The 27592-nt window shown below is 35.8% G+C and overlaps 2 protein-coding genes and 1 pseudogene across 2 annotated transcripts in view; 2 read left to right on the top strand and 1 right to left on the bottom strand.

Annotated features, from left to right (window-relative positions):
- lrpprc (leucine-rich pentatricopeptide repeat containing) overlaps positions 1-6625 on the top strand; it is a 56879-nt gene extending 50254 nt beyond the window's left edge. Inside the window, exons 34-38 of the mRNA XM_016499851.1 lie at positions 985-1100; positions 3132-3206; positions 3369-3453; positions 4511-4653; positions 6194-6625. Coding sequence (XP_016355337.1) covers positions 985-1100; positions 3132-3206; positions 3369-3453; positions 4511-4653; positions 6194-6265 — 491 coding nt within the window. The 3' untranslated portion in view covers positions 6266-6625. The remainder of the gene's footprint in view (positions 1-984; positions 1101-3131; positions 3207-3368; positions 3454-4510; positions 4654-6193) is intronic.
- A 2042-nt stretch (positions 6626-8667) lies between these two features.
- LOC107698750 (ATP-binding cassette sub-family G member 8-like) lies at positions 8668-16120 on the bottom strand (annotated as a pseudogene).
- Positions 16121-16135: 15 nt separating this feature from the next.
- Positions 16136-27592, top strand: part of abcg5 (ATP-binding cassette, sub-family G (WHITE), member 5) — a 14275-nt gene continuing 2818 nt past the window's right edge. Inside the window, 11 exon segments of the mRNA XM_016499852.1 lie at positions 16136-16302; positions 17341-17462; positions 17936-18072; positions 20364-20465; positions 20644-20776; positions 21365-21504; positions 22390-22519; positions 22657-22870; positions 23220-23425; positions 25207-25345; positions 25482-25667. Of these exon segments, the coding sequence (XP_016355338.1) occupies positions 16142-16302; positions 17341-17462; positions 17936-18072; positions 20364-20465; positions 20644-20776; positions 21365-21504; positions 22390-22519; positions 22657-22870; positions 23220-23425; positions 25207-25345; positions 25482-25667 (1670 nt within the window). The 5' untranslated portion in view covers positions 16136-16141.

Here is a 27592-nt window from a genome sequence, read left to right on the forward strand (position 1 = left end):
AACTTTTTAGGGGTAGGTACAAAGATGCCCGCCTTTGCACCAGTGGCTGTTGTACAATTTTTGCAGTTTTTTTTCCGACAGTGAAAGGGGCAGCAAGATGATAAAATATTTAAGAAATTACCTAAAATAAGTAGTTTAAAAAAAATCATGTTTAAATAAGCTGACATATTTCTTATGTTAATCTGTCCCTTCAGCAACAATTGTTTATGAAGAACAGTTAGTTAATTTTTGTTATTATTATTTTAGTTATTATTATTTAATCAACGTAAACTCAGCACACCTGAAACGAGGATAGGTGCATGGGAACAAAATCAAACAAAAAGTTTAATCAAAAATAAGTAATGAACCCGCACACTATCAATACTTGCTAATTCTTAAACTTTATTAAACGCAACGTTTCGGTCCACTGACCTTCATTTGCCTGATGAAGGTCAGTGGACCGAAACGTTGCGTTTAATAAAGTTTGTTATTATTATTTAAAATACAGTTGGTTATTTTAATGTTAACACTCCTAGTTTGTTAAAGTCAAGAAGTTGTGAGCAACGACCCCAACCCCCCCCCAACACACACACACTCTCTGTCATATTCGAGTAAAATAGCTATCGAATGAGAAAAAAAAAAGTATAACAACCTGATTTTGTCCATCCATTTGATTGGAACGTAGAACATTAGTTTTGCAGACTAAATGGATGATTGTTTCATGTAAGTCAAGGGGGTGGCGGCACATGAATGTTTTTGATTAAAGATTACAAGGCGTTATATTTAAAAACATAGTATATCGAAATAGTACTTACATGGCAGAGGAGTCTTCAAATAGGGTTCTTGAAGTCAAAAAGCTTGAGAGCCACTGATAAACAGTTGTGTCCTTTGAGTACTTCTGAATGGACTTCTAGCACTTCTTTGTGAGTTTCTCACACTGATGTGTTGTAACATAGTAATCACTGTCGAAGCATGTGATTGATTGACATCTCTCTCTTCATCCAGTGAGTGCCATGGTGGAAAGGCTCTGCAATCACTTTGCCTCCTACAGAGCCGCTACAGACCTCTTCCTGATGTACTTGGACACGGGCAGGACAGAAGAGGCCAAGTTCCTCTTGCAGGTACTGTCTCTCACAAACCAAGATATGCATGAGGACTCAGTGACCTTGCTAAATTGCTGAATCTAATTCGAGTTGCTATTGGAACTAGCTGACCCCGTCACTAACTACAATTCCATCTCAAGTGATCGCTGCTCTTTCTGACCTCTCCCTGTCTCATATTTTAATCATTCAGTCATTTTTGCGCGCTTAGATACTCTTCTTCAAGTAAGATCTTTCCTCTCCCTCTTTCAAAAAGCACTTTAGCGAGTTGAGGAACAAAATGGCTACATTAAGGTACCACTAAACCCAGGAGTGAGTAAAATCCTTTGAGATGTCGAAATAACAGGAAGCTTTGCTTCACAGCATCCCCGAGATGGAATGCTAAATATCAAAAGACGATTTTACAGAAAGTCTTAGATCAGCATATTCGTTTAGGTCTTGTTCGCCGTGTTGCAGGTGTCGTGAATCGTGTCAGGGAGGAACTCTCAGGAGTGAAGCTGCTGGGCTGTAGTTTTAATTGCTCTGATTGTAGTAAAGGTACTCTGCCCACCTCAGCCTCTTTTCATTTAATATAGCACTTTGTTAAAAGCCTCCCAGACCCCGCAGCTTTTAATTCAGCAGACGCAAGAGAAACACACAGCTTTCATGACTGGCTTGTAATGTGACCTCATTGCCGCTGAACCCAGAGAAAGCACAAGGCAGTCCAGCAGTTTCAAAAGACAGACATACTAACACACACAAGACAGAATGATGCTTTCCTTTAGAAGACATTTGGACTTCTTCACAACAACTCAGACATTTTCTTCAGGTTCCATTACAAATTAAGCCGTACTGTATCAGCAGAAGTTGTGGCATAATGTTTTTTTAATGTTTTTTAGTTTTTTTTTGACAACAGAAAAAAGTGTTGTTAGAGTAAGGCACCTGCAATGGAAATAAACAAGAATGTTTAAAGGTTAAAACATGAAACTACACACTAACTACAAGACTCATTCATCTTTGAAGCACGAATGAAGATAATTGTAATGAAACCAGAGAGATATCCACCTCGAACAGAACGTGATCATGAAAAGAAACACTAAAATGTTTTAGTTATACTCCGCACTATTTATTGACTAGAAATTATGCTTTTTGAGTGCAATCTTTATAAAATGTGTTAAAAATCCTCGTTGAGTAACAGTAGAAATTAGAAAAAAAAAAATGGAAGGACTGGACATTTTTGAAAACTTTACCCCTCAAATTACACATGAAGCGCATGGAAGTGCTTTACAATACTGTTTTGAAGCTTTTAAAATCCATGATCCTGTTCTCTTGCATTCTACGTGAACATGATTTTAAAAAATTGCTATTATGCCACAAATGCTGTCGATGTTACTTGTATTGCAAGAAGAAAGTTTAGTCCATGCTTGCTTTAAAGATGCCCAGAATATTCATAAACAGCCTGATTTCTTCATACCTGCTAATATCTTCTTTTTGATGAAGCTGCTCGAGGTTGTTGAATCTTCTCAAGACCTTCAGTTTCTGTACGGCACAGTTTACCCTTCCAGAATTCACTGTGCCGCAATTTAACTTGTGTTATATTGTCCTGATTAAAGAGTGTGAAAATTGCACACTGGCGCTTGAAAGCTCAGGAGCACGCTGATGCAATTCAAAGCCTTTATACGGCTAAGTGTAGATAATTGTACTTTAAATTGGGCGGACACTGTACATTTTAATTTTCATAAAGAAATAAGTGGTTATTTGCCTGACTCCCTTATTACCTGTATAATTAACCCTTAACTATAGAGCGCTGCACTGAGTGCTAAAGGATGTAATGGAAGATGGATACATTCAAAAACACACGCTTCCATCATGCAGTTGCACACACCTCCATACGCTCCCCTTTGCCTTTTAACTGCCTGCTGTGTGGATCCAGGAAATACAAGTAATTGTTTTTATAGCAAGGGGTTATGTTTTGCTCAAGGGCAGACACACACACACACACACACACGTTATATGCAATAAATGTTTGTATTGAGAGTTTTAAGGTCACTTGTGCTTCTTTGATTGTTTTAGCGCTGTGCGGCTGTCAACGAGCAGAAGGATGCAATGTTCACATACATGTTACGAGCAGCTCAGCAGCCGGGGCAGGTAAACAAACCCGGTTTGTTCTAGTCTTCATGCTCTGAACTTTTATTAGATGTATGCACATACTTCAATATTCACAAGATATTCACATAATATTCACAAGATCAAGCACAGTATACTCCCGCAGTATTTGAATAAAGATGCTGTATTTTACTTCCTGTACAGGCTGCTAAAATCAAGGCTCTATCTGAGCTGATTCCTGACTTCACAGAGAAGGAGAATATCTATTCACATTTGGTGAAATGCTGTGGTAAGACCACTCTTTGCATCAACCCTAATTGGGGTTAAAAGTTGAAAAGTTTGGGCTCAGTGATATATTTTTATTTTTTTTTGTAATGAATTGATCAAAAGTGACATTTTTAATATTTCAGAAGATTTCCATTGCAAATAAACGCTGTTCTTTTGAACTTTCAATTCATCAAGGAATCCTTAAAAAATGGTTTTCACAATAATATTAAGCAGCACAGCTGTTTTTAACATTGATGGTACTAAGAAATATTTCTTAAGCAGCAAATCAGCATCTTAGAATGATTTCTGAAGGGTCATGTGACACTGAAGACTGCAGTAATGGCTGCTGAAAATTCAGCTTTGCCATCACAGGAATAAATTACTTTTTAAAATCTATAAAAATAGAAAACAGTTATTTGAAAGTGTAATAATATTTTGCAATATTACTGTTTGACTGTATTGTTGGTCAAGAGTCTTTCAAAAACATTAAAAATCTTACCTACCCCAAACCTTTGAACAGTTGTGTGTGTGTGTGTGTGTGTGTGTGTGTGTGTACACAAGTTACAAGTTGTATATATACTGTATATAAGTTATTTTAAATGTATAATTACAAATATTTCACAGTATATACATTTTTACTGTATTTTTGATCAAATAAATGCAGCCTTGGTGAGCATAAGAGACGACTTTGTTAAAAACAATGGTTGAATTTGTTTCGTTATCGCGACTTAAGACTGGTTTTGTGGTCCAGGGTCACATATGTTCTTGTATAGACATCATCCTAAGAGACATTCATCTGGCTGGCCTGTTCGAGTCACCCACTGTTTAGGCACATAGCAAAACTAGTCAGTTAATAGTCTGCCAATTAAAAATGCAACAAGCATAACGCATTGACTGTCTCACAGGAGGCACGTTTGCTAATACAAACACGTGTTTTCTAATGAGGGGCTACTTTAGCCAGCGTACCGTGAGAACTTTAACACGTTTAGTACTTCGAGACCTCTACAGCATTATTATTTCATGAGGCCTGATATGTGCAGAATGAAATGCTGCATGTTTTTCTCCCTCACTCTCAACAGGTTTGGACAAGGACTTCAGTTCAGCGAAGGCTCTGTATGAGCGCATGCAAGCTGAGGGGGTGAAGGCTGATGAGTTGACTCTCAAGAGACTGGCGCTACTATACAAGGAAGCCGGAGAACCTGTTCCCTTTGAAGAGCCTCCGGTAATCATCAACATTCATTAACATTTAATACATATTGAATATTTGTGCTTTTTTTTTCTTAAATAAGAGGAATAATTTAAACCAAAGTAGATGTTGCGTAGTAGATTGAAATGCTTATTCTGAGAACTAAAAAGTATAGTTAAAATTAGTCAAAAATCATTTTAAAAATGCTATCATTAAAAATGTAAGAATTTTTCATTAAATGAGCATATTTAGTAATAATTAAAAATATTTATACAATGTAATAAAGCACAGTATTTACCTACATATTTTTGCTTAGAATTGCCTCACAGAGACTTTGATGAATGTTTTTGATTGATTATGCAGGCAAATTGTTCATTTAGAGTTTTGAATTGATTCTATTCAATGGACAGTATGAACTGACTCACTGAACATCTGTCTTGATGCTTTCATACTCTGGAGTCGTGAGGCAACAAACAGCTGGAAAGTGTAGAAGGAAACTTAATGGCCAAATTGTAAGAGCATTCAAATTTTTGCGATATTTATGATTTCGTCTCCAGCAAAATCATCACAAATATAGTGAATAATTTATATATTGTTTATATTGTGAATATATTATATATTGCACTGACCTCATGCTTTTGAACGGCAATGTAAATGTGTTTACTTGACGTATTATGCAACAAATTGCCCCCTTCCAAACATTGAGCGTCTTAATGAACCACAAGTGTACACATTGTGTGGGCAGTTGTGATTTTTGAATGGTGATTGGATGTTGGGCTTCTTTATTTAATAACCATTTTTGAAGTTGGTCAAGCACTAGCTGATTAGAGTCCAGTTTCATGTCAAATTGCTCACCTGAAATACCCCTACTTTTACAGTACCATAAAAGAGTCCACCTCACGCTCTCTTGTATTATTGACAATCTGTCAGAACCCTGCTCCGGTGTTTTTCACCAGCGTTAGAGGAGACTGCCAGCCATCTACAAACCCTTCCCCCTCATGCACCACTAAGCTCTCAGTGCACCTTTTAAGTTCTCACAAAGCAATCTCAGGTAGCACTCCATCCCGCTCCATTCAACTCCACTTCTTCCTCCTGGTCCCACAGCCGCTGCTAATACCACAGTACAAAGAGTCTCCGGAGAGAGGCGATAAGGAGAGATTTGAGGTGCCGCTCACATCTGGCCTCATTTCTTGTACACAGCAGCTGTTATTTATCGACTTTAATTACCCCTTTAATAAGGGAATATACATTGTTGGAGAAATTGTAATCTTCTAAAAGCACTCACCTTCCAAAAATAGAGGCGCCTGTGCTTAATTACGGGAGGGGGAACGAGTAAATATGTTATTTGTGAATTAATATGGTTTGTAAGATGAAACGAGAGCGTAGGATTTGTTTGGACCGTGTGGTTATTAGTTTGCCCCAGAGGGCAGGAATCACACAACTACACACAGCACCCACTGATTCTGACAGAAAAACAACACAACACAAACTCGAGGTACAATTATATTGGAGCATTTTGTCTAGTTTAGCCTTTTGCTGACTAAAAATATATAAAAATGTGTTTGTTGTCCCGCAGGAGTCATTTAGTTTCTACGCAGACAAACTGAAGAAGCAGCGCTCTGAGTCCATGGAGCCAGCCGACTGCTAAAAACAACTTCCGTCAGTCATTCATTGTTTTTTTTGTTTTGTTTTTTACATTCAACAGATGTGCACAGCTTGTGTGTTATACTGTGATTGTTAGTTTTTTTGCCCTTCATAATGATGTCATGATATGGTTAATGTGTACATAGATATTTATGCGAATAAATGTAAACCCAAAACCCTTTTTTTGTTTTGTTCCTGAAGTGAGTGTCACAATCAGAGATGTTTCCTCCAAATGCAAGTTTTGACTTCTAAAAATGGAAATATGTTCATATAAGATGCATTATATTACACATGGATGATTTGTGATATGCCCATATAGTCAATTTATGCCGAGTTATGTAGTAATGTATACTGTATAATAAACATATCGTTGGAAAAATCATGGAAGCTGTCATGCATCCTGGTTTTTCTTCAAAATATACATTTATCATGATTTAGCACAAGTGCATTATCTAGCTTTTAAAACACAAATGCTTTTTTTGTGTGACTTATAAAACCTTTCAAAAGATTTTGGCACATACTTTTAGCAGTAAAATCTTCTACATATTTAAATAAATAAACATTTAGACTACAACAAAGAGAAGCGGTTTATGGATGTTTACCAAAGCGGAGCTCTAATCTTGCCAAATTGAACAAAAGTGTGTAAGGAAATGAGCAGAACATTGCTGCCATCCAGTGGTAGTCAGCCGAAATCTAAAGAGATCTCGGAGTGATCGTTGGAGCAGCAGCTTTTCTTTTCTGGTTTTCTTTTTCTTGCATTTTACTAGTGTGTGTTTGACATCTGACGACTCCGTATTGTCATTGCAAGCCATTACCAAGTCATTGAATATCAGTAATATATTGGATCAGGTTCTCCAGTTTTGATTTAGATACGAAACATTAGCCACTAAGTAAAGTGGCTTCTGTCAAGCACTCTATTCAGTCCAACATTTTTAATTTGCAGGTACACTCACAGATGCATTTACCTTTATTTAAATTCTTATACACCGCAGTTCAAAAGTTTCGGTTCAGTATGTTTTTTTTTTTTAAAGATGTCTCAGATGTTCACCAAGGCTGCATTTATTTGATCTACAATTTAATTGTTTCATCTACAATTAAAATGATATTACAATTTAAAATAACTGATTTGAATGATCCTTCAGAAATGCTTTCAAAATGCTGATTTGGTGCTCAAGAAACATTTATTATTAATACTTTTTTTTCAGGATGCTTTAAAGAATAGAAAGATCAAAATAGAAACATTGATTTGAACATTTATTAACAACAGCAAGATGTATTATTCTATTAAGAGATGTAACATTGCTGCATGTTTTAGTGTATCTTTTTTTGTGTGTATAGTATTGCAGTGCAGCTCATTCTCCTGCAGATGGCTGTCTCAAAGGGAGGTGGACGACTGTTTTCTCCTCCATCAGGAAGCTCAGGAGAGTCACTCTGAGAGGTAGAGAAGACCAGAGGATTTGTGCAAGCCAAATGCAGATGGCAGAGTAAAAGCCGATGAGATGCTTTAGAGGGATGACATTATTTTTCAAGAGCTCTTAGCAAGCTCACAAGCATCATTACATTTTAAAATTATATATAAATGATATCAAAACAGTTTGGAATAATCCTCCTTCAAATGGATCTGCCATTTTTGTCTTTGCGGAATCTTATACTCGTTTTGTACAAGCATGTCCTTCATTCGAACAAGCATTGTTATTTATACTTTTCCCTGTCAGATATTCTAAGACTCAACTACCATATTTATGACCATCAGAGAGGCAAAGTAATGGCGATGAAAACAAAAACGAACATGGATAACAAGAAAAAAAATTGTTGATCACTAGATTTGATCCATACCAAGTCACACAACATTTTTATAGATCTCAAGTTAGCACAAATCTAATATTCACATACATTTGTAAAGATTTAATCCACAATTCATCCTCTCTTTCAGCATGAAATGAAGCTTTTTCATGTAAATGTGCGAGCCCTCTGATTAATTAGCCATTATAGGTAAATAACTAGAATATTAGTGTGGTAAACTAAAATTATTGAATTGTGGATGTCATAATAAAATAAAAAAGTCTAAATTTGCAAAACAGTATGAGATAATTCTGAGATAAAATGTTAATTATGAGATTAATCAAAATCTTGACAAAAGTATATATTATTATTATTTTTTTTTTTACTTTTTATCTCATAATTTTGACATTTTATCTCATGATTTCGACTTGTCATAATCATCATTCTCATAATTTTTATATTAAATGTCACAATTATGACTTAGTATGTCATTATTGTTTTTTAGACTTCATCTTATATCATTATTATGACATGTCATTCTTTCAACTTATGTCATAATTATTATTTTTATTTCTTAATTATGATTTACCAAAGCATTTTTTCTTACATGGCAGACATGGACTTACATAAATATTTATGTGACTGAAACATGAAAAAGTCTAAAAAAAAAAAAAATGTATCTTGCTCTCATTTTTTAAGAAACAGTTGACACCAAATGTCAGATATCTTTTTTAAAGAGGCATCTGTCATGTGAGACTGGAATATTTCCAGTATAAATGTATTCCTGTGACATTGACCCTGGGTTATTTATTTAATTGCTCAATACAAGTAATGTTTGAGACATCAGATCAGTAGTTTTTCTTTTCTATTTGTCATATGGTTGTAGTTTTTCTCTCTCAAAGACTCAAATGTGTTCAACGTCATGCTGCATTAATAATATGACAATAGACATGTGGAGTCAAACAAATACATCCTAGCATGTTGATCAGAATGTTGTACCAGTGCAGTGTTGATATATATATATATAAAACAAGCATTTGAGTTTCTAAATCTTTAAGAAAGCTTTCAAAGCTCCTGTAGTAGTACACTGTTCTATAATAATATTATACATACAAAACGATTCTGATTTACAAAAGAAAATAAAAGTTAATATGAAATCTACATTGTGACATGCTGCAGTACATTTGTTGAAACATGAGCTCTGGTGGTTTACCAGAACCAAAAAAAACAAGTAATTAAGTAAACACGAGTGCAGAAACATAGTACATTACTGCCATCCAGCGGCAGTTAGTGGAAGTACAATGTTATCAACATATTTGACATAATATATTTGTTGTGGAAAGAGCCATGTTTGGATTTGACAGCTACAGCTTATAAACCAAGGTCTGTACTGTGGATGGGCATTTTATATGTTGGTTTCTTGGCAAGAACAAGCTGCAGTGTGGACCAGACTTTATGCTGATTCGTCCTCCTCACCAATCCTGACTGGACTTCTGTTTAATGAATTTGAGTGACAGATAATAGAGCAGGATGAAAACAAAAGCAACAGTAATAAGCACCAGGTAGCAGGAATACAGTGGATACTGGTTCATTTTCATCATCTCCACAACCTGAAAACAAAGTTGAACATTTAATTTAATTGTGTCCATGAATAGAAACCATGTAAGTGTGTATTTTACATGTCAGCGTTCCTCACCTTAATCCCATCGAATTCTACAGTGATGTTTCCAATAGTGATTGGGATTCTGGTCCCACGAAACTGAACCTGCAGCATTCCCTCAAAACCCCAGCGCATGAAGGATATGTAAGAAAACCAAGACGCCACTGTTGGTGATGAAAATCAGTGTTAATTTAAGGAATACTTGCAGATTTGAATCTAGTATTCATTTGAAATAAAATGCTCAATGATGTTTTTACCCAGCCACATGTTTTCCAGACTAATGACAAAGCCAGCAGTCAGGTAGAAGACCGTGAAGAGTGCGTTGCCCATGAAAGACGAAGTCTGCAATGTTGGCAGGACTGCCGCCACAAATAGGGCCATGCAGCGACTACAATACACCATCAGCCACACCAACAGGAAGTTGAGCAGGAAGCGTTCAGGAGCGCTGTTGAGCCCAGCCAACCAGTAGATGGGCACACCGTATACCAGCGTAAGGGCACAGTGCTCTGGAAGCTCACCAAGGACCTGAAAGAGACACTGGAGCTTGAAGTATCTCATTAATGTCAAGAGCTGACAAAGTCCAAACAGGAGCTAATATTCAACTCATGGCCTTTCCCTGTCATGCCACTCACCCCTGACTGAACTGTTATGCTGTAAATGCTGTTCACAAGTTTCTATTTCTAAGGGTCTTACTAGAAACATTTATTTACTAATAAATAGAATGGTTAAAGTCTATTAAATTCAACAGACTGGTATATTGCTTTAATAAATTGCTTAAATAGACCAGAAGTTAATACATTTACAGACATTTGCAGACAATTGCTAGTGACTTTTTTTTAACACTATAGCAGTGTTTTGTTCTCTAATGAATCAGTATCTTTGAATTAATGAATTCAGGGAATGATTCAATGAATCATAAATATAGACTTATTTATCTTATTTTAGTGTCATTTATATTTTAGTATATATATTTTACTTCAGCTTTATCTCACTTACCAAAAACAATTTTGAATAGTTTTACATTTAGTTAACAATGACAACTCTGTTGTTTAGTCCCTGAATTTAATCAGTGTGTTTGAACAAAACGGTTGAGTGAATGATTCAAATTACTCACTCAGAAGGACATTTACTTATCGCCACCTACTGGCATAATGATGTAACTTGAAGAAAGAGTCACTGAAAATTCCACACTACTAAAGCACAAACTGACAGTTTAATGATACAAACAATGATCACTGCACAGCCAGTCAAATCCGAGGACCAAACTAGCTGTTATATATTGCTAATAATAACATTGCACATTGTTCAATCATGCATCTAACGTAATGCATTTTACAAAACCCAAGTCAAAAAACTGATCAACACTCTTGACTCTGTAACTACATGTTCATGAAAAAAGCAATTCGGTTGTGAAGCTCTGCTATGTCCCAAAGGTCTACACATCGACACCACTGTCATTCCTGAAGCTCTTACATAATGCAGTTTATTTACCTTGGCAAAAAAGTATGAGGTGACTGAGTACATGCCATCTTCCAGTTCATGATAAAGCATGGCTCTCTCTGAATGACCTGTGAAAAACAACATATTATGCCACTGGACTCAGAAGACACCAAAAACATAAATCTTCTGTAATTTACTCACACTTTGCAATGACGTCCAGCACCACAGCAAAGGGTGTCAGAGCTCCTATCATGTAGAGCAAAGCCACCGTATCTTGGATGGAAAGACCCTCATCCCCAGCTCCAAAATAAAGGAAACCGATGAGAAGTGACATTAGCAAGGCTTCCAAACCATGAACCACCAACGTCACCAGGTCCCGGTAGTCATTAAATACCTGCCGTCTAAAAAAATAACAGGGATGTAATGGAAACAGCTTTCAGGATATACTCTGAGCTACAAGATTTTACAATAAAAAAGTGTTTTCCACTTTATTTACTTGATTAGGATTGTGAACTGCTGCAGTTTTCCTGGCAGGCAATCCTTTTGTTTGGAAACTGTGATCACTGATTCCTTCTTCGAGACGGGAGGAACACTGCTGGTGTAGAAACTGTATCATCAGCTCTTGTGCTTTTCATTTTCATTGATACAGTATGTGAGGTTATAAATTATTTAAGAAAAAGCTTCAGTGTGAAAGAACAAATCCCGTGATTATTAAAATTTACCTTTGAGGGGCATCCAGTGCCGGAGAACCGCAGTCTTCTGATTTCCGCATGAAATCCTCTGTGTTCTTCACCTTCTCTACAAACTGGTCTGCTAACATCCTGGCTTTCTCCAAACATTGTGCTTCTTTTTCAGGACTGCGCCGATCAATGCTTATCAAGTCCACTGCATGAGAAATTCACAGTTCAGACACAACAACTGAACCACATGCTCAACTATAGACATCAGATCTCTGTCCAACTCACCGTAGTAGTCAGAGGGGTTGCAGTATCGTGGACAGGGGTACCCAAGAAAAGGAAATTAATGTACCATGTCCTTGGCCTGACCGCAGTACACGGCTGAACCAGAAGACAAGAGCACTACCAGGTCAAAGAGCTGAAAGATATCAGAACGAGGCTGATGGACTGACAGCAACACCAGGCGGTTCCCTCGAGCCAGACGGTACAATGTAATGACCCAATTATGGGCTGTGAAGCTGTCCAGACCTGAAGTAGGCTCATCTAGGATGAGAATACCTGAAAACACATATAAAACATAAGCAAAGTCATGGTTTTGACCAATGCTATTTTAGTATTGAGATATTATTACAGTTTTATTAATAATTTGAATTATTTTTTATTTTTAAATTTTCTGTTTACATTTACATGTACATTTTTAGTAATTTAATCATTTTTATTGTGTTTATTTTTCTTTATTTTGGTTATTTTATTTTAGCTCACTTAATGACATTTTTTTTAAGGTTTTAGAAATCTGCACAAAGTGGGGTTTGCAAGCCATTTTGCTCTTATAATCTATTTCTAAATTAAATAGAGTATTCCACGTTTTGTAGTGTAAAACAGGAAATGAGTGGATTGTAAAAAAAGTGAAGTTAGCTAAAAAGAAAGTTATTTCAGAGGCGGAGGAAGTCATTACATTTCATTATTTAATTATTATCATTTAATTATTTTAATATTATTTTATTTAAATTTAAAATTTTTCCAAAGTCTTTTATTATGATCTTCGATTCTTTAGACTTTATTATTATTTGACTTTAGAGTCAAATTCATTCATACCGATTCGTTCAAAAGAGAGTCAGTTGAATCATTTAATCAACCGATTCGTTCAAACATACTGATTCATTGAGGAACGCCATTGCCGTGTGGTCGTATGGCGGTCGAAAATAGACAAAACAACAGCCAATATTATGTCTGAAATGCAAGCTACTTTATATTTACTTTTTGTTTATTTGAAATGTTGCAAAAAATAAAATCACACATGCTCATAATTGCGCTTACTGCCAACGTCCAATCACAGACCTGCGAATATTCAGAACAGCAGCACTCGTGATACTGCCTAATTACGAAAACAAATGATTTTTATTTATAATAATGACTCATCAACAGTACGACCAAGGATGTTCTTTTATTAAGTAATATCATCCTGCAGACTTTATCACATTGACTTTAAGCATACGTCTCCAATTCATGTTGATGTGTTACAGACTCACCTGGATTCCAGAGCAGCTGTACAGCAATGCAGACCCTCCTCCTCTCACCACCCGACACCCCCCTCACATAGTCGTTCCCCACGCGCCTGTGCGCACACTGCCTCAGACGCAGCTCCGCGATGACATCGTCCACCCGAGAAGCTCAAACAAACACATTAGTCACGCTCGCATTACCTTTATCTAGTTCATTATGTAAGCATACATGATCTGAGTTGCTCACCCGTTGATCTCTCTGTTCCTGGGTGAAGTGCGCAGGCAGCCGTAGTTTGGCCACAAAAGCCAGCGTCTCTCGTACTGTGAGGTGCGGTAACAGGCGGTCATCCTGCCGCACGTGAGCAATGCATTTCTTCACCAGGGAACGTGTGAAAGGTTTCCCGTTGATCAGAATCTCTCCTGAATTCACGGTGCCACCCTCATCTCGACATGTTATGATGTCCAGTAAGGAGGTCTTCCCACAGCCTGGAACCAAAACGTATTTTCTTTCTGGCTTTCTTGATGCTTTTATTCACTTGTGCTTTGTTTAGAATTTGACAATAAAAAGTTTGGCATAGGCTACCTGAGCTGCCGATGACAGCAAGCATCTGGCCACTGTGCACACATAGGTTTAGGTCCTTTATGACCGTTTGCTTGTTGCCGTGCATCTCCCAGGGCATCTTAAGCTCGGACAGCCTCTCATACCAGGGTATCTGTGCTGCCATGTCCACATGTGAGCAAATATAAATGCATATCAAATTCAAAGCGTTTGGGCACTTAAAAATGTTTGAATGTCATTGCATAAGATGTGAGGTCTTCAGACTTTTTCAGACCAAGGATCACTTGATTGACAGGGACACTGAGCAGGGAAACCCATTATTTACTGTATAAAACTTGAAGCCTGGCCTATAATTAATAAACTCAACAGATTGTAATTTGTGAGGGACAATTTTGTTGGACTTTATTTGCTTATCATTAGCTTTGGTTGTAAAAATTATTGTGTTTGGTTGAAGTAAGAACTTAATATTGTATTTTTGATTTACATATATTTGAACATTTTCACAAAAATTATTTTTAGATCAGACAATAATTGCCAGACCCCCTGTTAGCACAAAATATCAAAGTGGCAAGCGAATTAGGTTGGAGCTTTTCTCAGAAATATTCACTTTCTGAGCCATTCTTCACCTGTTCTTAAACCAACTTCCAACAGTTTTGTTTTTGGTAACACTTTACAATAAGGTTCCATTAGTTACTGTATTAAGTAATGTATTACTTAATACAGTAATGTATTAAATAGTAATGTATTGTAAATACATTACATAGTAATACATTACATATGTAATGTATTCCAAAAGCTGATGTATTAACTAACATGAACAAAAAATGAACAATACATTTATTACAGTATTTATTCATCTTTGTTAATGTTAGTTAATGAAAATGCAGTTGTTCATTGTTAGTTCATGTTAATTCACAGTGCATTAACTAATGTTAACAAGAACAACTTTTGATTTTAATAATGCATTTGTAAAATGTTGAAATTAACATTAGCTAAGATTAATAAATTATGTAGAAGTATTGTTCATGCTTAGTTCATGTTAACTAAAGTAGTTAACTAACTAATGAACCTTATTGTAAAGCATTACCGTTTTTTTTAGTATGACATCCAGAAAATACTAACTCAGAACACATATTTAATATTGCTTTACAGACTTAAAATAAAGTTTGACTTTTATGTCTTTATATAACTCTCTTATATATCCATATTTCTAGGCCTGATGCATGTTTTTTTTTTTTATCTGCTTCCTGAAAAATTTCTAAATGAATGAAGGCCTTCTTTCAGTATCTAAAAAGTACTTCAGCAGAAGAAAAACAGGTAGAAAAATGGTATTTTGAGGAGTAATTTATTGAAAATGGGAAGAATACAGTCTGAAAAGACTGACCTCATAGTTGAGATTGCGGACTTCCACTTCATTGCGACCTCCACTGTAAGTAAAATACAGACTGCTGTCCTCCTCTGGAGATGAGAAAAGAACGTCTTGACCCTGTTGTTTGTTGAGACATAAAGTGCAAATGTCACAGTATAATACCTATATGTTTGACAACACGATTATTTACATGTAAATACAATTTATGCAGTTACTATTGGCATTTTAGTCAGTACTTTTAGTTTAATGTTTATCAGGCTTAATTAAGATTACGCTGCTCATAAACTGATTACGGTCACATTTTATTTATCAAATCTATCAAATGTTAAACAGATAAGAGAACTGGAGTCTTCTTTGTGGTTCAGGGTCCATTTTGCAACAGAGCATTTTGTACAGCATCACCCTGAATGAACTCAACTATAATCAATAGGAAATAAATAATCCTATACTCTTGTTATGAATGTGAAAATGAAGACAACAATAATACAATGGAAACAAAATAAACATCCTTTGAATATAGTTTACATTTTTGTGTCAGTTGGTTGTGTAGTCTTAGTTCATGGTGAACTCACCCTGTACTGTTTGTCATTTGTAGAGCCGAAGCTGTCTTCTGAATGGAAAACACTCTGGTCTAACATGGTGGACGTGGTAGAAAAGGGGTCTGTGCCCCTCTGGTCAGGTGTCCCGCTTAGAGAAGTACCTGCTCCTCTTGTCCTGGAAAAAACTGAGAGGTGGCAGAGAGAAGCCACTCTATATAGCAAATGGAGCAAAGTTCCACTGATAAGAGTCACTGTTTATGGTTCCAGCCTCATCAGTGCAATATGAGCTGGAGTGTTTAGACAGCTGTAGACGAGGATCTGTCACAGTTTGTTTGACCATCGATGAGAGACAATGAGTCAGTTACATTCATATTCATTGCAGGATGTTTTCCAGAATAGTGGGTTAAATGGATCTTTTAAGGTGGTGTCAGAGACGGGAACGTCCCAACCAAATCCGGACTACGTCGATTCGTCATGCAGCCTGAGCGTCAAAAATGTGTCCTATACCGTGAGGTGAGAATACAACATTGACATGACATGAAAGCAGTGAAATGGGTGATTGTCTTAATTCACAGTCTGTGAGAGTTGTGCAAAATTTAGCACCTGGTTATTGGTAAACTGTTAAGTTCTTAATGGACTGACACTCTTCAAACACACACACACACACACACACACACACACATATATATATATATATATATATATAGTGTATATATATTATTTCCAGCACACTCTGAATGTGTTCAGGAGCTTCATATGTTTAGTCTAGCTGCTAACAGACAACTGCACCTGATACATGTATATGACCAAACAGCTGTTGTATTTTAATACAAATGTCAATATTATGGAACTTAATGTTTTCTACTGCACATACTTTCAATATACAACTTGACATGCAGTTAAACTTAGTTTCACAACAGTATTTTTGAACCCCTCCAGTAAAACCTGAAACCTTGAAAATATCACAATTGTATTAATAAAAATGGATTGATCTGAACAGAATTTCAAAATCCAACTATTTTAAATTAAAAATATGTTTTTATTTGCTGAATTGCTTGCAGATGACTAAATTTCAACAATTTAACATTTCTTGACTGTACAAAAATAATTTGTAGAATAACCACTCAGAGTATGTGTGCTTATTGACAGCAACATCAGCTACATAACTGGTATTATATATGTATGTGTGTGTGTGTGTGTGTGTGTGTGTGTGTGTGTGTGTGTGTGTGTGTGTGTGTGTGTGTATAATCATTTTCTCTGCAAAATCCAGCAAATCAAAGGCCAGATTTATCAAAGTTATCAGTTTATTATAGTCTTTAAGTATGCAATTAACATGAAACGATCGGTGAATAAAAGTTTAAATGCCATAAGCAATCTGACATTTTCTCATCAGTTGACTTTATCTTTGGCAATAATTATACAACTGTTGGGTTATTAATCTTTTTATTCATCTTTGTTATTTCATTGAAGTTTCAAACAAAATACTGGCAAACTGGAAACCACTTATTGTGGCCATTTCATAAGCATTTTTTGTTTGCTTGTGTGTTACAGTGAACATGTAGGGCCCTGGTGGGACCTTTCATCTTTCAGAAAAAAATGGACAAGGCAAATACTGAATCAAGTGTCATTTCATGTGGACAGTGGGCAGATAATTGGAATTCTGGGGAATTCAGGTAAGTGACTCAAAAGGCAGAATAACTATGATGCTCAGAGTTCTAACACATTTCATATCAGAGCCCACAGCATGCCATAGTGATACAGTCTAAATATTTAGCTACAGTATGAGTTCATTTGTGTATTTCACAATGATATTGTAATAGTGAATGGATTTTTTATTATTAGTGATTAAGGAATTTTTTTCTGTTTATTTACTTAGAGTTTGAGAGCATGACCGCTAACAAAAGAAGCAGAAAAAAAACAACAACTTATAAATCATGTTCTCACAGATGACTATTATTCTTTGTTACATGCCTTATTAAGACACTGAAATGAATAAGCAGTATTCGAATAAACAAGGCAATGTGTTATATAAAGCAATTTACATCGCAGTTGAAAAATACAGTTGAAAATATAATTTCTTTAAATGTCAATGTCATATGATAATATAGCAAAAGGTTAATAAGCTTACTGACGTCTTTCTCTCAAGGTTCTGGAAAAACCACTCTGTTAGATGCTATAGCAGGACGAATCGGGAATTCTGGTAAACTCGTTGGAGAGGTTTTTGTGAATGGAAGAAAGCTAAAAACAGAGCAGTTTCAAGATTGTTTCTCTTATGTGCTCCAGGTGAGTTGTGTTATATGACTATGAATATAATAAGAATATAAATATCAAAATATAAAATAATGTGACAACTAAAGATTAGTGCAGCGTTTTAATTTGTACTGATCTACAAATAAGCAAACATTTGATTATATTACCAAAACCTATTATACCACAATCAAAACATTAAACTTCAATATACTAAAATATCAATTTAAGTTCTGATAATTCAAGTGTTCAAAGAAGTGAAAAAATTAACCATATATTTTTTTTAAATGAATGCAAATATTATGTGGTGACAAATAGTATAAAAATACAATGTTTTCAAACTGGAACTCCGTCCCCTTTGGAAATTCACTCCCTGGAATCAGTCATCCTTCCAACCTTGATTTTATAATAATAATAATAAATAATAATAATACATTTTATTTAAAGGCACCTTTCAGAGCACTCAAGGACACCGTACAGTTGAGTGATAATCATAAAATCAAGACAACAAACAACAACTATTGACATTAAATACTTTAAAATTGATCCGAGAAAGCTAATTTAAACAAGTAAGTTTTAAGACATGATTTAAAAGTAGTCAGACAGTCACTTTCTCGTATTGATTGTGGAAGAGAATTCCAGAGATTAGGAGCAGCACAATTAAATGCCCTAGACCCCATAGTGGCCAGACGAACAGAAGGTACAACAAGGGAAACAGATGAAGAAGATCTGAGAGTACGTTTCGGGATGTAAATATGAAGCAAATCAGAGAGATATTGTGGTGCAAAATTATGAAGAACTTTAAAAGTGAGATGTAGAGTCTTATACTCTACTCGATATTTAACAGGAAGCCAGTGAATAATTTTTTAATTTTAAGTGATTTAAACAGAAAATATCACAGTGGACAAATTATTTTGTCCATTCTACTGGACAAAAACAGTAGAATGTATAATACATTTACATCCAAGGCGCACTGTAAATGTGCATGTCAATCTAAATATCACAGGCAACATGTGACTTAACTTTGGTCAACTATAGAAACTAAGTATATATACAGTAGATGAAAAGCAATTGGCTAGGTAACTAAAGGTCAAGTCTGCCACAACCAAACTTAAACAAATACAGTAAAGTTAGCAGAAAAGTTCATTTGTAGAGTTAACTCTGAAATTAGCCATTACACAGTTCATTACATTATTCTCCTGAGCTATTCATGTGTATATTCCGGAAAATGAAATAAGCATGGAGAGACGGCCATTATTGCAGGTCATTTTTACAGATTAAATTTAGATGCAAAAAAGCTATAAATCTAGTCCAGTAATTAAATGGTGTCTCATGAGCTAAACGTATGTGAAGTTAAAGTTTTTCAACTTTTTTTTTTTTTTTTGCACAATAGTGGAAGTTATAGTAGCATTGCTTCTAGTCCAATTTCAGCAGTGTGAACTTCACTGCACAACAATTACAGATATAAACAGACATGACGCACAAATCCACAACCTTCTGACTCATCTTAAAAGGAATAGATAAACATAAGACCTAAACCGAAGATACAGATAAGAATTTAAACTTAGGAGCAAAGTTTACAATTTGTGAAGTGTTGTAAGTGTCGATAATGTGCACCGTAATGCATTTACGGCTAACTTAAAGCACAGGTTCTCTACCCACTGATACATGCACACTTCACATAACAACAGAGGTCAGCACTAATTGGATGAGCACATGGCTTCAATAATAAAATATTCTGTGATTTGTCATCAATTAAAATTCTTTTGTGAATATACAAAATACTATTTACTACTATACTACTATTGTATACCATTACCATAAATATTGTGTGTGTGTGGGGGGGGGGTGTTGCCAAAGTTGGTCAGCATAGTTTCTTGTACATTCTATATCATTCTTTCCATTATTTAATATGTATGTACAATTCAATCTATGTATTTTAGCATGTCTACAATCAGCATCATTTTTAAAGAGTGCACATGTGCATAAATGAGTAAGGAAACCCCGGAGTATGAAATAGAGGGAACCCACAATGAATCAAACCTGAAATAAAGTAAAACAGCAGGGAATGAAAACAGCAAAGTAGTCCTCAGATGATTTCACTACAGCAGCCTCTCTGAGAAATGCTGTGATCTTGAATATAAATTTCATTAGCAGAACTTATTACACGGCTACCTGTTTCTGCAACGATGCATCGCACTATAGTTGTTAAGCAGCGAGTTACATCATTATACAGGAAATGCATCTCAGGCTGATTGCATTGTTGTTTATGTAGAAATATATAGCTTTATTTTGAATGCTTACATAGATTTTTTTTACTCTCTCAGAGTGACAATCTCTTGAGCTATCTGACTGTGGAGGAGACTCTTACATACACTGCTCAGCTTGCTTTGAGAAAACATTCCTCTGAGGCACAAGAAGGTGAGCTCGTTCCCTTCACAGATATTTGCCATATCACCACAGATATGGAAATATGGACATCAAAATCAATTAAAATTAAATGCATACAGAAATCTCAAATACCTACACATACCTTAACTTTCATGAAGTTATGATGGAGACATCACTCATATTTGAATAAGCTGATCCCTGTTTGATCCATCTTAGGTAGCTGCAGTCATGGTAGAGCTGAGTTTGGGACACGTGGCTCACAGCGTGATTGGAGGCCACATTTTCCCAGGCATTTCTGGTGGAGAGAGAAGGAGGGTCTCCATTGCCAGCCAGCTGCTTCAGGACCCAACTGAGCTGCCCTCTGCCTGAGACTTGTTAATACTAACCCATAATTGCATAATGTTTGTTTATGTTTAGTGTACAAACACAGTGTAGTGTGTGTTCATTTCCATGCTTGCACATAAGAGAGACTAAATGTTATTTAAATGCAGAGCGACCAGCACAGCGACCCAAAGCCCCTCAAAGGATTATTGAGGAATGGACAAATGAGTGAAAGGGACTGAAGTAGAATATTAAAAGTGGCAGACAGGGTTATCACATTTTTAATATAAGCCGTGGGTCCCTTTGGATCCTTTATCTGGGTCACCTGGGACCATGGACTATGGATTAGTCGAGCCCACTCCAAACTGAACACAAACCAGCAATTATAAGTGGCTTTCATCTGCTGCCTTCTCCAATCAAGCAGTAAATGAATCCATCAGCCAATTAATTTGGCTCTAACTTTAGACAAAGGGAAATCTATTAATTGCTTTAATTACTTGAATTAAGAAGACACTCAAAAGTTGTCTCTCATAGGACAGAAAGTGAACTTTATAGAAAGTTTCTCATTTGTTTCATTTCTTCTCATGTTTTTTCATTTTCCATTATGTCATGGCAGAGGTGATTCTCCTGTATGAGCCGACCACAGGACTGGACAGCATGACGGCTAATCAGATAGTGGTGCTGCTGGCTGAACTGGCCAGAAGAGATCGAATCGTCATAGTGACCATCCACCAGCCCCGTTCAGAACTTTTCAGGGTGAGCAGACATAGTGGATGCCTCTGGAACTGATTCTGTTGAAACCCTTAACTGTACAGATGGCCATTGCAGTGGCTAATGCTCAGGGCTGGTAACCTGAAGGCCTATTGTGCTAGGATGATGAAAATTCACTTTTAAAGTGTCATATATTGTATTTATCCTTGAGTCTCTTCTGGAGAAATGGACCAAAAATGTTGATGATGCAAAAATATATATAATATATATATAAAATTTGCATGTATAAAAAATAATAATAATAATAATAAAAAAAATAATAATAACGATGATAATTTTACTTGTTAAAATGAATAAAAACAGACAAAAACACAAAAGCAACAATAACAAAATAAAAGCAAAAAAAGCTTTTACTTAAAAGCTAACTGAATAATGTGGCTTCACATGCTTTTTCACATGCTTTTTAAAATATAAATAAAATAAGACTAGAAAAATAATAATAAGCAACTAGAAAAAAAGCATGTCTTTATCTGGTTTTGCCTGTATTTAAAAAAATAAATAAAACAAGATAAAACAGTAACAAGAACAATTATTGTTTTAACTACTTCTAACAGATCAATAAATACTACAACAAATGTATTGCTTATTGTTAGTTAATGTTAGTTAATACAATAACTAGCATTAACTAATGGGACCTTATTGTAATGTATTACCATAATAATAATTTAATACAATGATTTAAGAGACTTTTAAAAAATATTTTACCCCAAAACTAACCTGAAAAACATGCGTCTTCACCATGGTGCATATGAAAACAGTGATATTAAATTAGTATATTTTACATTAAGCGCAGTGAATTATGTTAGAATGAATTGTGATAGCCCTCATGATACAAAGTCAGATGACTGAAAGGTATATAAATATCTGCAGATCTTTGACAGAATAGCAATCATGAGCCGAGGGGAATTGGTGTTCTGTGGGGAGCCTGAACAGATGGTGGATTTCTTCAGCAGCTGTGGATATGAGTGTCCTTAGTACTGCAACACCTTTAATTTTTATGGTATGACTTTTGAAGTAGTCAGAACACCTTCTTTTTCTCAGCTTAAACCCGAATGAATTAGCTTGTATTCAAGGTGTTCCTGTAATTAAAAAAAATTATATATATATAATATCATAAAATGTTTTTTTATTTGATAGTTGATCTGACCTCTGTGGACACACGCTGCAGCGAGAGGGAAGCCGCCACCTACAGCCACATGCATGACATCACGTCAGCCTACCAGAACTCAGAGATCTATAAAAGCATGCTGGGAAGGATCGGGCAAAGCTGCCAGAGAGCAGACAAACCCATGATCCCATTCAAAAGCAAGGAGTCTCCCAACTGCATGTCCAAACTGAATATCCTCCTGAGGTAAAACTCTAGCTATGACACTGACTGTCACAATCACCAGCTGGAGTGCCCTGGACATCCACCACAGGGCACTCCTCCCCACTCCATTGCCACTCCATCCTGGACTCCATTTCCCACAATTCTTTGCCTGGTCTCATCTGCTGTTTGCCCCTCTGCCTTGTTTGTTGTCATGAAATTACACTGTAAAGAGTAAAAATATGCCTTAAAAGAGCTTTTTCTACCTGTCCTGACTTTTAAAATGAGTTTGGTTTGTGGTTCATTTAGTCATTTTTCATGTAAATAAAATTAGTTTATTTAGAGGTTACCGCATGAAGCACTTTTGATGCATTTCCTTCTCTCTTACACACAGGCGGACAGTGCGTAATATGTCTCGTAACAGGATGGGCGTTCTCATGCGCCTCTCTCAGAATCTCATTTACGGCCTCTTCATTGCATTTTTTGTCATGAAACTGGATAAGGATATGACTAAAGGTGCCGTGCAGGACCGAATTGGCATAATCTACCAATCCATGGGTGCCTCACCCTATACTGGCATGCTGAATGCCGTGGCTTTATGTGAGTATCTCATCCACAGTTAATAAGTCAAAAATATCTCTGGAGCCAGAGGACACATTCATTGTTGAGCATTTGTCTTCTTTTAAATGAAACATGACTAATTACAGCCATGTGCTTTTGGACACAGGTAATTAGTACAGACAAACGAGAAAAATATTTATGCAAAATATTTATATTCCACTATTTGTGAGGTTTGAAAACAATGAGAAAAAAAGTTGCTGCATTGCATTTTAACAAAGCAACAAACAGTGTTATCATCATTAACTAAAACTAATAAAAACATTTATGTTAACTAAAATAAAATACATGTTAAGTGAAATAAAATATATTAAAAAGGCTTTCAATTATACTTTCAAGGCAACCAAGACATTTCTAATATTTGTTTAGTTTAAGTACTAAAGAATTACTTTAATTACTTAAGTACTACTAACTTAAGAAGTAATTACTAAAACTAAATAACTATACTAAAAATAATAAAAACTAAACAGATATATTTAAGAAAAAAACAAATAAGATGAACAAAAATGCACAACAAAATTACTAAAACTTAAACTAAAATTAAAATGGAAACTGAAAATATTATTGCAAATTATTAGGTTATATATCAAAGTATTTGCAAATGCATTCACAAATGTCAGTTAATTGGTTGTTTTTCCTGATTTGGCCAAATCAATGGTTATTATGGACCAGCTTTGGCCCGTAATTTGAGCATCTCTGGTTTAAACCTAAATAATCTTGTCTTAATGAAAAGTATACATTTCTATCTTTTTTTTATTTGAATTATTTGTCTTTGAGATTCACACAGTTAATGAATGCAGATAAAAGTCATTTGCAAATCAGTTGAAACAATTTTCCCACGAGGTCCACAGTAATTTCGAGTCTACGATGTAAATTATTGATAGGTGTATATGTTATTTTTGGTTAATAATGTTACCCTCGTTGTCAGGGAGCGTCACGATGGCCCTGCTGGAGAATCTTCAGTCCGGTCAGGTGTACCTGGTGAAGGTCTCAGCATCCAATCAGATGGGAGACGGGCCGTTCTCACCTGCAGTAGAACTGAGCGTGCGCACAGACGCACACGCCTCCCAAACACACGGCACAGGTGAATAACGGGTCCTGTGTAGTCATGCAGTGCCCTCCATGCGGAATGCTGTAGCTTTATGTGAGTATCCCATCCACAGTTAACTTAACAATATCTTATAATATTATTATACACAGGTAATTGGTACAGACAAAGGAGAAAAAAATGTTTATGCTTTTTGAATAAGTCAGTGCTTTAGAGAAATAATTCCTGTCATTTATATATCAGTTCCTGGCTGATAAGAGATCACATCTCACAAATTGCTCCAGCATGCCCATGATTATTGCTTAACCTTGAACTTAGAGCACTTGAGATAACACATAATTGGTAACACAAGACATGTCTGCTACTGTATTTTCACTTTCATGCAGTTTAAATTATACACAGGTAATTGGTACAGACAAAGGAGAAAAAAATGTTTATGCTTTTTGATTAAGTCAGTGCTTTAGAGAAATAATTCCTGTCCTTTATATATCAGTTCCTGGCTGATAAGGGATCGCATCTCACAAATTGCTCCAGCATGCCCATGATTATTGCTTAACCATGAACTTAGAGCACTTGCGATAACACATAATTGGTACTGGTCTGCTACTGTATTTTCACTTTCATGCTATTTAAATACATATATAGTTCTCAATAAGTTTGGAAAAAAGTTGTCTGCCATTTTCTTCCTGCCTGAAAATATTATCTTTTCAAACAGTTCCTGCTTTAAGAGCCATCGCTGACCAGGAGAGTAAAGATGGCTTGTACCAGAAGTGGCAGATGTTTCTGGCTTACATCATCCATATCCTGCCCTTCAGTATTATCAGTGTGTTCATCTTCACCTCTTTCTTGTACTGGTAAGTATGGGTGTGTTCGTGTGAGCTATTGAGTTTATCAGAGCTCGGGTCAGGGTAACTACAGTTCAAATCTGAGGGGAATGTCCTCAGAATCTTGACCTCATGCTGTTTCTCTGTGTGTGCTTTGGTGTTTCAGGACTGTTGGCATGAACCCAGATCCTGTGCGCTTCATGTGATTTTCAGCCGTGGTCATGGTTCCTCACATCATAGGTGAACTTTTAACACTGGTCTTGTTGGGGGTCGTTCAAGACCACAATATGGTCAACAGTGGGGTCGCTCTACTCAATGTAGCTGGAATCATGGTGGGATCTGGATTTCTAAGGTGAAGAAATGACTTTGATTTATTCAACATTGCCATATTGTGCATTGAAGACATTATGTTCTGCATTATAGATTGGATAAAATTTCCATCAGTTACATGACATGATATGTCATGATGGTTCACCCTAAAATGAAAAATTGCTGAAAATTTACTCACTCTCAGGCCACCCAAGATGTAGATGAGTTTGTCTCATCATCAGAATAGATTTGGAAAAATTTAGCATTAGATCACTTACTCACTTACTCAGTGGATCCTCTGCAGTGAATGGGTGCCGTCAGAATGAGAGTCCAAACAGCTGATAAAAAATTCACAATAATATACAATTTGGCTTCAGTCCATCTGTTAATGTCTTGTGAAGCAAAAAGCTGCATGTTTATAATAAACAAAACCAACAAGAAGTTTTTTAACATCAAACTGTTGCGTCTTGCCAAAATATTTCTCCAGTTGACAAGTTGTCTTATATGAATCAGGAGAGAAATATGCACAGATCAAGCACCGTCAAGCACGAATAGTCCAAAACAGTTCTAAACAAATATGTTGGTGGATTTTGATGTGAGAGGACAACAGGTGATGGATTTGATTTTTTCACTTGGAGGAAGTGTTATTTTAGAATATGGACTATTATGGTGTTTTGGCCAGTAGTGACGGTTTAAAGTTAAAAATGTCTTGATGGATTTGTTTATTACAAACATGCCGCTTTTCGCTTCACAAGACCTTAACTGATGGACTGGAGTCGTGTGGATTATTGTGATGTTTGTATCAGCTGTTTGGATTCTCATTCTGACGGCACCCATTCACTGCAGAGGATCCATTGGTGAGCAAGTCATGTACTGCTAAAATTCTCCAAATCTGTTCTGATGAAGAAACAAATTTAGAATTTTTGTTTAAAAATTTTTTTTTTACTATACCTTTAAGTGTGACATTTCATAAAATGTTTTATCCTTTTAGGAGTTTTAAACAAATGCCTGTGGTGTTCCAGTGGCTGAAGTACGGCTGGATCGTCACTGAGTTCTATGGCCTGAACTTCACCTGCAGTAAGAAAAATCATCTTCTTCCTCTTCTTCCTTAATGGACCCCATTAAATAGCTTCACAAGCATAGTTTCTGTGTTAATGTATTTCTTATGGAAATAAGAATTTGAAGTGAGAAGCCAGTAGGTTTTACTTTACATCATTACCCACAGCATGTCAAATATTATCAATATTATTCGACTGTTTTCGACTGTGACTTGACATTTGATTTCATGGAGTCTTTAACATATAATGCATAAGTTGTCCACACGGATGTCCTCTGAATAAGCATTCCTCTCACTCAGCACCTTTAGCAGGTTTGCCAGGTTCATGTCTGATGGACAGTGGAAATATGATCATAGATCAGGGTTATCCTGGAGCTCTTTCACGTTACACACAAGACTTCCTCCTGCTCTACGCCTTCCTGCCTGCTCTCGTGATACTGGGCATCATCAGCTTTAAGATCCGCGATCACCTCGTCCGACGCTAAGGTCCTGAGTGTGTGTGTGTTGATGTGAATGTTATCTTATGTTCTTTATTTTGTATATAGAATATCTTTGAATCATATATAGTAGCCTACACTATATCCAGATAACCTCAACATGAAAGCTGAATCCATCAACCTTTTCCACAGTTATTGATCCATTTTCTCCACAATGTGATGTACCATTATTGTTTGTGGTATATATAATAATTTCTAATGTGGCTGTAAATAATCTGTTATATACAATAAATGTTTAATAAAATGTGTAACTGATGTTTTAAAATGTATTTAGAATTAAATGGCATTTACAGCATTTGAATAAAAAGGCCACTTCATACCAGTGACTGTTTTGCTTTTTTTCATACACTTGTGAATTTGTCATATGAATGCTTGTATCAATGCTTACATTTACATTTACATTTACATTTACAT

This window comes from Sinocyclocheilus anshuiensis, unplaced genomic scaffold (genome assembly GCF_001515605.1).
Source record: "Sinocyclocheilus anshuiensis isolate Anshui unplaced genomic scaffold, SAMN03320099.WGS_v1.1 scaffold1015, whole genome shotgun sequence".
Classification (NCBI taxonomy): Eukaryota; Metazoa; Chordata; class Actinopteri; order Cypriniformes; family Cyprinidae; genus Sinocyclocheilus; species Sinocyclocheilus anshuiensis.